Source organism: Anas platyrhynchos, chromosome 3 (genome assembly GCF_047663525.1).
Source record: "Anas platyrhynchos isolate ZD024472 breed Pekin duck chromosome 3, IASCAAS_PekinDuck_T2T, whole genome shotgun sequence".
NCBI lineage: Eukaryota > Metazoa > Chordata > Aves > Anseriformes > Anatidae > Anas > Anas platyrhynchos.
The window spans coordinates 43,800,352-43,812,365 of record NC_092589.1 but is presented as its reverse complement, the minus strand read 5'-3'; the positions used below and the strand labels follow the sequence as shown (position 1 = coordinate 43,812,365).

Sequence of the window (12,014 nt, the reverse complement as noted above, 5' to 3'; positions counted from 1 at the left end):
CAACATACTAAAATAAGGTTGCTACAAGTAATTAATGTGCTGGTAAAATGACACCAGAAAAACTGTCAAAAAAGCATAAAAGCTGTAGTTTTATTTGAATTATTTCCATATATTTATCTGCCACAGATTTCACTGAATAACCTGAAATACTTTGGGGAATCTCCAAGATGATGCATATGTATCTGCTACATGGACAATCTTATACACAGGCATGCCAGAAGAATATTTTGCTTACAGACCAGGAGCCAAGATAATGTTTTCAGTACTCATATTTTTTCTTAAAAATTAGCTTCCTAAATACAAAAATCCAAAATCCTAAATCCAAATGGAAAGTATCAAATGTTTCTATATTATGCTATGTAGAAACTGCCATTGCCCAAATTTTATAACAGAAGTATCATTGCCAGCTACATTTATACAACAAAGTGATAAAGTAAAGAACAGATTTCTCATGCAATGTTCTTAAAACATAAGCGGCATATTGGGGTAGTCTTTTACTAACACATAGCTAATATTTAAAACCTTCAGCATCAAGGGATTAACGGATATGTGAATATAACATCTACATACTGCAACAGATTTAAAGGGAGAAGAGTCCTGAAATATTGCTGCTTTTTTTGAGGAGAAATGCTAGAGAATGGATGTCATTGGAACAAGTACAGTAGGAAACAAAACCTTAGAAGACTGTAAAGTTCCTTTTTTTAATTAAATACCCTTCCAATAAAACTAAAGGAGGAGAAAATACTATTCAATTCCAGTTCTGTTTTGCCAGCTACGTTCTGTCTTGTTCCTGGGAAAGCAAAGCTAAAATTTGTTTATTTACCTGAATTGTAAAATAACAATTTGGTCCTAAAGGGTTAAGTAGTATGACTTTCAAACTTTATCGGCATACAGATTACATTACAGTGAACCTTAAGAGACTTAATATTTTACTAACAGATTTCCCAGATAAATCTATGATATAGAGCACCCACACAGATGTGTGCTTCAGAAAGAAGATGCAACAAGATCTAAAAAAAAAAAAAAAAAAAAAGTCATCAATACCCATCATATCCCACTTGCTGTCTCCACTGGCTGCTCCCACTGGGTCCTGGGTCACTGGATGAGGACTGGTTGCTTGGAGAACTTCTGTAATGTTGACTAGAATCATTAATGATGCACTGAGATATTTGTGGAGTTTCAGATTTGAACTGTGTTTCTTTTAAACATTCATTTTTACAAATAATGCATACACAGTACAAATATTTTATGAACATTCATTTGAGGAACATATAGGTTTATCATAGATTCCAAAAAATTTAAGAAGTATTTTCTAAATACATTATTTAATCACTAATAAAGTATTTCCAGCTTTACTTCTAAACAATTGGGATTACTCATGACTCAGAGCAGCTGGGTTAGCCCTCTAACTATATGTATGGGAAGCTCTCTTGATGCATTGGAAACATTTTTATTGCTCTATGTAATCCAATTTTCTACATAATAACTTAGATAAGGTACAACCAATATTTTTTATTCTTTTTTTTTTTTTAATTAATACATTGACATAGAGCAGCAATGAAACATTTCCATGAATAATATTATTTTGTACTTTAAACATTTGAGACTCTTGTCTTAGCAATGTCTCTCACTACTCTTCTGGGATTTCTGGAGAGCTGAAATGCAATGTTGAAATTTGTTTTTGATCACCTTCCTACCCCTCCTTTTTGCACATATCCATAACTCTACAATTTCCTTCAGCTACATCAGCTTGAATTCCCTGTATTTTCCTTATTTTTTCATAGCTTTTTTTTTTTTTTTAAAAAAAAAAAGGCTATAAGTAGAAATGAATTTATGTACTCGAAAAGAGGTACCTTGGGATTTATGCATAACACTTCCCCAAGGGCATGACATTTAATAAGCAACTTTACTGATCAGCTTGAAAATTTCCAAGACATTTGCTATTATATTTTGTTTAATAGCCAAACACACATAAGTAGATGGTATAGTGCCTAATTCTTCAGCATGTCCTACTCTGATAAACATTGACTGGTCTAAGCCTTTTGCAATCAAATGAATTAGTCTATAGGCTACAGTTGAGCTCAGTTGTGTGTTCTTTTTTATTGCCAAGAACTTTGCATTTCTTGCACAGCTTAAGCGAACCGGCGTTAAGCAAAGGGTAAATTATCATCCCATGTGTTTCTTGCCTCGAGACAATGTTTGGGACACTGTCCTCAAAACTGGGATACTGGTTTTTACAGACGAAACCTCCTATTTCCTGGACAAATGTCTAGCCATTAGCCTACTAAACAAAAGGTGGCTACAAAAGGAGAACCACAGAAATGTAGTCTGTGAATGCCTCACACAGTTCCTTCACAGAACAGTTGCATCTGTCTGCTTTCAGGAATGGTTTCTGGACTGAAGGTGAAAGGACACACTTGCCTACCACTGTGACTCAAGACTAAAGTACACAGAAACTTCTTGGCATGAAAGAGCAGGAAAGGGAGTCCCACTGAAGCTTGGCTTTTAGGTACTCATTATGTGAAGCTGTAACAGAATTAGGCATGCTATAAAAGCAAAGTAGAGTTGAAAAATATCCATGTGTTTCTTAATGACTAATTACAGCAAACTTGTTCAACACAAACATTTGAATTGCTTTCTCAAAGCACTTAGCTCTCCCCAGTAGTAGAAGCACAGGTGTTCAGCTCCCAGTTTAATTTCACTCCAGGGATTGGGCACCTAAACTGCTGCTGCTGAAGTCTTCCACTACATGTATATCTAGCCTTTTACCGCATCTATCAACATTTCTATTACTTCTTCCTCTTTTTAACTCTAAAAAGAACCTTTTTATCACTGACATCAACATTGGCTCATTTTCAGGCCAGTTGCCATAACTTCCCTGTTTTATCATCCTGCTTTTCCTTGCCTGTGCTCCTCATCAATTTGTCTACATTGATACTGTGACTCTGACCCTCTAAAATCTCTTCATCATTTTCCTAGCCTGAGTATACATTTTCACCCTTGCAAGGCTATAAGTGCCAATCAACCTTACTTAAAACTCTTGTTTTAAACACATCTCTCTGTTAAGCTATTAACTATGTCTCTTCCCATGTGGAAAGACCTTGCCAATTAGGAACATTGCTTTTCATGATTCAGAACCCACACATCACAGTTCATCATTTTGGTCCTTTTTCATTATTGATACTCTTTACCATGCCCTCCCCAGAATGGCACTCCTGTATTGTACTTTTTTTGTTTAAGGGATACAGGAATTTCTTCATGACAAGAGATGGACTCTGTCTTCAGAGCCTTTTACATGCTTCACTGAATGTTAAAGGAATTGAAATTTGTGAACTTTTTTGCAAATAAGTAGCATGTCAGAAAGCTTTATTTTTTTTCCTATATATAAGCATATAGTATGCTTAATAAAGCTCCATAAAACCTGAAGTATTTGTAGACGTTCTAATATACTGTCTCCTTATGCTAGATCTTACCAAGATCTTACCAAGGATTTCAATAACAAGACATTAGGAAAAACTCGAGTCCTAAAATTATATGTACATGGTTACAAAAATGTAGTCATGGTGTTCTCATGGTGTTTTTTTTTTTTAATTTTTATTTTTTATTCTTATTTTTTTGGGGGGAGGATAGACAGGGGAATGTTGAAACTGGGGCAAAAAGAAGCAGAATACGAATGATCAAATATCATAATTCAGTCTGCCTTCTCCAGACCCTGATATAGACATTTTCAAAGATGTTTTACTATTGCCTGTATATATTTCAAATGATCTAAAAAAAAAAATAATTATTTTCTATTACATGAGGTAGTTAGTGTAGCAATAGCAGTATTTTATGATTTCAGCCAGAGTTTTTTAAAGCTGTAGAAGAGTTGTACTTCAGATTTTTATTTTATTTATTTATTTATTTTTTATAAGTTAGATATTCCCAACATGCAATACTTTTGTCTTGAAGATTAGAAGAACTACATCACTCCAGGGTAAAGGACTATGCCTCTTCCCATGTGGAAAGATCTTGCCAATTAGGAACATTTAGAAATAATTGCAAACAATAAAGGACAGAGAGTTCTGTTCAAAACATATGGTTTTCTAAATAATTCAAAGGTCAATGCATTTACAAATTTAAAACTTTAAGAAGAAATTGTTCTCTTATGAAGAACTGTGATTAAATTAGAACAGAGCTAAGATTTAAAGATACCATCCCATCATCTAATAGGTGTTATATATTCAAATCACAAGCTCTGCTTTGTTTAATTAAAAGCAAAGCAAAACATAAGGACTGGTAATGAGTTACAGAACCCTTTGAAACTATGCCAATAGTGTGGTAATGAGATTAAATCATTCGTTTTTAAAGGACTGAGTTCATTTTATTTATGCTCATTATTTGTTTAAGTAGGCTCCCAAAAGGTGGAGGACAGGACATTGTTTAGATCAAAAAGTAACAAGAGTTCCCACTTTATTGATTTGGAACTAAAGGGAAAGGTTAGCTGTCCTCATCAGTAGGATCCTCAGCATAGCAGACTTTCATCACAAACAACAAAAGTCACTTGTTTCACGTAGAGTGAACTATAATCAGTCGATTCCCTCTCACACAACCTCAGAATTAAAATTACAACACAAGTTCCAGAGAACAGAGCTACCTAAGTAAGGCACATTAGGAAAATGACAGGCATTAAATGGAGAGTATACTACCTTGCACCATCTGGCAGTTTTCTATCAAAGGAAGTGCTGCGAGGAATGGCTGTCTGAGCCTGCTGGAGAAGCTGCTGGCACTGCAGTCTGTCAGATGTTCCTAGGATTGGAGAGGCACGAGAGAGAGGCTGCCCAGCGGGAGTCGGCACCCGATGCCAAGTGGTATTCCTTCTGAAAGGGGTTTTATACTCACATGGGGTGCCTTCACTGTCAAGTTTGTATTCCACCATGGGTATACGACAAAGTTCTGAACAACCCCTGCAGGACAAATAAAACGATGATCAATCTCACTGGCGGGAAGAGAAAAAGAAATCTTGCATTCTGCAGTCAGAAGTATATGCATCTTTTTCTTCTGGGTGCCGAAAGGTCTTCATATAGCTTTGTGCTGCCCTTTGAATGCTTCAAAGCTATCATTTCAACCAGGTAGGAAATGTGTCAAAATAAAAGATTTGCTTGCATGTGCTCAAAGGTTTTGAACTCTCTCCATGCCTTCAAAAAGGAAAAATTATTAAGCTTTTATAAATTAATAAGCTTGAATTTCACATAATAAAATCTACAAGAAATAAAGCTTTCAGATGTCAACAAATATCAAGTTCTTCTGTAGCAGCTTTAGTTTAAATTTCATAAATACAAATCATTTCTTAATGTGAAAAAGTACATATCTGAAACCACAAAACATATCTGTTGCTTCCCAGCAATCTAGACATCTCTTAGTGCTATTGAGAGCTATCCTTTAGAATCCATCCAGTTTCTACTGAATGACAAAGCATAGAACTGTGATGCAAATGATTACGTAGCATCTAAATATTTTTCCATTAGTTTTCAAACAGCACTTTCTAATGTCTCTCATTCTGGGTATCTCATTGCCCAGAAGAGAAATAGGGAAGCAGATGAAACAAAGTCAAACCTTACAACTTTGACTTGAATCTTACAGTATGGATAAATACTAACAGCATTCCCAGAAAGTATAAACTCGGCAAAAAGTAGTGACAGAATTATCCAAAAGATCAGTCTGCCTTGGGGCTGTTTACTATACTCAGGCTGGACTTGCATTAAGGGTTACTCTTTCAGCAATTAGTTAACAGAGACTTCACGCCAGCAGTGACTACCATTGCAGCTGTATTTTATATTCTCACATACAATGCCCATTATTTGTCTTCTTGATAGGCAGCGTGCACTGTTTTAACTTCTGTAAAGAAGACACCCTAAATAGCTCTAATGAAACACATCTAGTTACAGAGAGAATAGTGAAAATTCACTACCCTGCCCTTGAGCCCAGTCCTAATCAAACTCTGCTTTTGTTGAATACTGTCATTCATCATTCAGAAATTCATCATCATCAATTCAACACCAGAAATTCACCATTTCTGACTAAATTAAAAACACCTAGAAAAACTGTAATACAGCATGTACAAAGTGTTTACAGCCTTAATCGTGAAAATTCTTTGGCACAAATGACTTAACACAATTATGCAGTATAAATTCGCATATGTTAAACTACTTGAAGATTCCGAACCAAACCCCAAAAGATTATTTTCATTCCCAATGTTTCAGTAAACAGATAAAAATAAGGGATTATAAAAATGCTAACTATGTTATTCAAGGCTGTAGTGTGCAACTGTAGCAGTTACATTCTAGCTATTCAGTATATGCCCAGTGCAATCCAACCAAACGCTTCTGGCTACTTAATTTAATGGTAATGGCACAGGTAAATTGTTTATCCTGCAGCATAAAATCTTAGTTCCTGCTGGCACTCAACCAAATGAAACAGTTAAAGAAAGAATTTCAGACAAATACTGAGGATAAAGTGTTGAGGGTGAAGATTGGGAGCCATTCAGTGTAGGGCAGAAGATGCTGTGATGAAGATGAGTTGAAGAGGGATCACTAGAATACTGTAAAACAGAACTCAGAATTCCTGATTTTTCAAGGTTATTCTGTGATTAAACTCACCAATAAAATTTGGTGTGTAAATTCTGCTGATGCAGCACAGTTGGACATGGATTTTTTTTGTGTTTGTTTACTTTTAACAAAATCTAAGGGACCATGCTAAAGCTGTACATTAAAAGAACATTAATTATGCAAGCTTAAGAACTCAGAAGGGAGGAAATCTTAAAATTAATACTGCACACTCTTTAATTTGTCCTCTCTGTGTTGGTGGAGTAAAGAAATATATTTTCTCTCTTGCTATTAGCAAAGAGCTCTTTACCTTATTCCATGCATATAAAAGACAGCATTCATTGAAGCAATGTTACTCAATATGTAATTTTCATTATGATTTAATGGGTCGGATATTCAGCACTGATTTATTATGAGAAATTATTTGATGGCTGCATACTTTCATTGGGTATAAAACTAATTTCTTTCCAGCTCCTCTTATCACAGAGCATCAGTGAATGATTTTCTGTTTTTAGCTTTCCTATGGAGGTAAGAAGACCCTAACAGTCTGCTACCACAGATAAGGAATGAAACTATACAGAAACTAGTGTTTTAAAATTATCAGTTAATTTCAGAAGGTCAATTTGATACGTCTAAATAGCCTCCCCTGTCTTTCCTCTAAGAGCTCCACATTTATTCGGATCACCACTTTAAACAACCTCTGTTCATTTATGAATATTTGTAAAAATTGTTTCGCAGTTCTGAAAAGTCACAACACACACATTTGGCTCTTAGAATGAGGAAAACTGTAAAGGCTGTGTTAAACTAATTGCCTAGAATCACACTAACATTTCTACTGGAGAAACTTGGATAGAATAAGCATTCTTGGATAGAATAAGCAATATTCAACTGCTTATATCCCAAGACCATCCTTCTCTTCATAAGGCTCCCCCACCTCATTCACTGTCTGTAACAAATGAGGCCAAGGTCTAAGAGACAATAGCCCCTAGCAGTACAACCTTAATTCATTTCCAGAGCAGGGCCATAACATTACGCGAATGCAGAAGGCACTTAAAGGAAAAAAATAACATAAGATTGATTACTCAATTAAAGATTTTCATAAAACCTTATATACAAAACAGAACAAAGAACGTACAGATGATATAGCAATGTTAATATTAGTTTAGTGTGCTGTATAATTTTTCAGGCAGCCATATGTAGTTTTTCATTATTGGATTACGAAGTTCAGCAATTAAGTATGCTGCTATTTCAATCATTCTTCTGCTGATTTCAAAGTTATTTCATTCCCTTCTACATTCCCATAGACCATAAGTGTTAGAAACAAATCATCCTCTCCCTAACCTTAACTATTAGGATATTGATTTCACAGTTTGTCTTAGTAATTGGGAAAAGTATAGCATGTAATTGTCATTGTATCCCTTATTAATTACTTCATAGGGGGTATTTAAAGTGCTGTAAGAATAACCATGGGTTTTGAAGTCAAAATGGATTATTACTACTATTAGTTTGACTCAGCTTGCTAACTGAATACCTAAAGCATGATATAAAAACAGCTAACAAGCTCTCCAACAGAGAGAAATAATTTCAATTCTTAAATGAGTATGTTTACTTCACTAAAATGTATTCCTCCAACTGACAAACAACAAATTGATTGAGGACACTTTCTGGAAAAAAAAAAAAAAAAAAGGTTTACAACCTTATTTCAAATAAAACAAAAATCTAAATGGTACTTTTAAATCCAAAATGGAACACCAGTATGGCTCTTAGCTGGGAAAAAAAATAAAAAATTCTATGGCTAGAATAGAAATAATTTATATGACTCCCTGTGTCACATAGTCTTATTTATTTTAATGTAAAAGTGCCAAACCAATCAGTTCCACATTTACATGGAAGTTATACCTTACTGCTTCACAAACACTGCCCAAAGAACAGACACTGCGGTATACTGATACATCTAAGATGATAATTGTAGCTACTTCCTAGATCAGAAACAGAGAATCAATTACTTTATGTCTGCAATCCAGTAAGTATTTATTTATTTATTTATTTTGCTGTAGATCTATCGCCAAGTTAGCTTGAATGAAGAACAACTGATCATTGCATAAATGCAATTTCCTATTAAATATTCAGTTGAACCATTATCTAACTTCCATTTGTAATACCATAACTGATTCCACTGGATAAAGAATATGTATTGGGACTGGTGTTGCAGGAGAGCTTTTATCTCAATAATTTTTATTTTTTTAAATTATTTTAAAAGAATATGTACAAAAAAAGTGTGTGTGTGTGTATATATATATATATATATATATATATCTCAAAGTCTTAATATTTAAAAGTTACGTTATTGTGTGCTGTAAATACATTTAATGAAAATGTTGTGCTAATTTCTAATGCTATGGAAGTCCAGAAATAAAAGGACACAAAAAGCATTGCTTGATTTGGTAAAGCTAGACACCAACTTAACTGTGTAAAAAACAGATTTTCAAGTTATTTTAATACATTTAAGTGTCTATAGCATTTGCGGGTGCTGTGAGCTGACAAAAACATGATTTTTAATCTTTAGATTTCATGCATCACTATAAATGGTTTGTTAGCATAACAACAAAAGTGGAAAAGCTGGTTACAATTTAACATCAGTTCAATGCATCACAGATCTGAACTACTAAAGGGGACATAGGGATAGAAACAGTCATTGGTGTCCACCAGTTGTGTTGCACTGAAATTGTCCTTTACTATCACCACTTCAATTCAAAACGTTTAATCTTTCTCAATAAAGAGACAATATGTACATGTAGTGGTACAGTAAGTAATTGCATTCTCCCAACTCAAACGTTTGAAGCAATCGCTATTATTGTGCATGTTTGTTCTCATCCGCAGCAGTTCTCTCACAAGGTGTCACAAGGAGAATGAGAACCCACCATGCAACCTATTAAAACCACATAATAAGGCATTGATTTCACATAATAGTAAGGATTTGATTAAAAAGCAGAATTTAGTAGTAAGGATTTAATTAAAAAGCAGAATTTAGTAGTAAGGATTTGATTAAAAAGCAGAATTTAGTAGCTTAGTTTTCCTTAGACTCGCTGTGTAATTACATGAGACATACGTTTATTTCCCTTTCTCTGACCTTCTGAGGTGCCTCCCGGAGGTAAGCCCTGGACTCCACTGGCTCTCTACATCAATTACAGAGCGAGCCAGAGACATTGGATAAGATCAAATGGTCAAGGCAACTTTGGTCAAAGAAGTCGAGACAAACACTTCCAAGTTACGACATCTCAGAAGCCTATTAACAGCAGTCACACATCAAAAAAGAAAGAGATGTCATTTGAAAAATACTGAATGGGTTTTACTTTAAAACAAATTCATAGCACAACAGATGCATGAGACTGCTTATGGCAACCTCAGGTGGTAAGGCTGCTGCCCACTTTATCTTTACTGGTTTTAAGGGAGTAATAACTGCCTGGTAGTCCCTTCAGAGAAGCTTCAGAGAAGAGCTGAAGCTGACAAGCCCTCTTTTATGAAGATACATTCATTGTCCTTTGATCTTTGCTACTATTCAGTTTTAAACAGAATCTTGGCATCAGTGAGCTGACAAACAATTTTGAAGCCTCCTAAAAGCCTCTACGCCTGCATTGTTGTATGTAAAAGAGAAGAGGAATATAGACAGGACACGTGCATTGGATGAAAGGAGTTAGTCAAGAAATAAAAAAAGGAGGAAAAAAAAAACACAAAGCAACCAAGATGTTTGGCTTGTGTGATCAGTGGGGCAATAACAACCCCTGCAGTCTCTGCTGACGGAAAGCAGGACTCAAGCAGACCAAGTCACGTTTCCAAATCCCAGAGAACAGGAAGACAGCCACATCAAAAGATAATAAATATGGGGAATAAAGGCTTGAAAAGCTATTGTCAATAAGGAAGCATTGCTTGGAAAACAGACAAATAGGAAAGATTTTTGCTAACATTAAAGAGGAAAACCTTCAAAATTCACAAGTTTGAATGAAGAATTGGAAAACTCAGGGCCAGGAAAACCAGCATCTAGGATGAAGAACTTATAGAATGCTCAGCTTAAGAAATGGAAATGAAAAGTAACAAAGAGGACAAAAGAAGTAGCAAATAGACCTACCTCTTTGAGCTCAGAAAGAACTGAGTTCAAAACCTGATTTTGAAATAATCTTTAAGATAGCACAGAGACAAGATTAGGACTAAGACCTCATCAAGGTTACCAAAAGCCCTTTTAACACTTTTCATTCCTTACTTCAGTGGGAGGACCTATGATATTCTCCAAAGCAGCTCCCCGGAGCAGTAAAAGACTTTCAATTAGTATCTCTCTCCTGCATTCTTTGAGACAGCATAAAGATACCAAGCTACAGATGACTACGAAGCCAGCAGCAAGTTTCAGCAATTGCACAGTGTAGCAATCACCTAGACCGACAGTAATCCAATCTTAAGATGAGTTCAGTGAAATGCAATTCTGAAGGTACATTTTAAACTTTGCTATATGAAACTTTCATCCATTTCTCTTTTACAAAAGAAAAATGACAGGTTGACCATACTTTTGATACAGAAAGATAGAAATTCCTCAAGCATACTCTAAGTGGTTATATGTATATTTTACTTCAACTGATGGACCAATTGAACAATTTGAAGTGCTGGATCTTCTGTCAGCCACAATACATTTGTTAGGTTGAATTGTGAGTGTAGGTAAGTGAAATGATGGTACAAAGATTGTCCATAAGTGTTCTCTGCACAGCACTATCATTGATGCTACATTAAAGACATTTTAAATACCTTTCTCCACCTTAGCAGAATATGCACTTGCTGCATAGTAAAAGTCTTCTTAATCATGCCTGGAGTTCTTAACTGCCAGAGAATGTTAGTCCATAGTAGTTAGTAGGGCAATTTTAGTAACTGTGAGAAAGATGCACATCTTCAGATGGAACAGGGAAAATTTTCTGCATAAGTTACCTTGTTTACAAAATTTATCATATTGACCTACGCTGCATTTTTATGTCAGCTACAGATGAAAAATCAAGAAGAAAAAAAATAATCAGTGAACAGGACCTTGAGGACAGTAACACTACAATTGCTCTATGACAATTTATTTATTTATTTTTTTACCCTCCAGACACTTGATCTGTCTTACAATTTTGTAGAAAATACCCTAAATGCTGATAATCTAAATCAATAAACCATGCACAAGATACCATAATATTTCAAAGTCAGTATTAAAAATAAGCCAATTTTGGAAAGAAGTAATTGACCTACAGTATTATTTAAAGGAATTTTCAATCATGGGGGAGGAAATTTTACTCAAAGTTTGACAGCAATTAACTCTTCCCAAGAATGTGTAATGACTGGAATAGAAGTGCTAAATTTAAGGAGAAAAATCAATAGAAGCAATCTTTTATAAAAGGTCCTGGTAAACCA

General features: G+C 34.9%; 1 protein-coding gene across 8 annotated transcripts in view; it reads right to left on the bottom strand.

Moving 5' to 3' along the window:
- Positions 1 to 12,014, bottom strand: part of SIPA1L2 (signal induced proliferation associated 1 like 2) — a 142,424-nt gene that overhangs the window by 38,580 nt on the left and 91,830 nt on the right. For 4 of the 8 annotated variants that reach the window (XM_038176227.2, XM_038176230.2, XM_038176234.2 and 1 more), the window contains 2 exons: positions 4,689 to 4,946; positions 1,045 to 1,140 (listed from right to left, as the gene is read on the bottom strand). In XM_038176227.2, coding sequence (XP_038032155.2) covers positions 1,045 to 1,140; positions 4,689 to 4,946 — 354 coding nt within the window. The remainder of the gene's footprint in view (positions 1 to 1,044; positions 1,141 to 4,688; positions 4,947 to 12,014) is intronic. The other 4 variants (XM_038176228.2, XM_072035777.1, XM_038176232.2 and 1 more) reach the window with 1 other exon arrangement.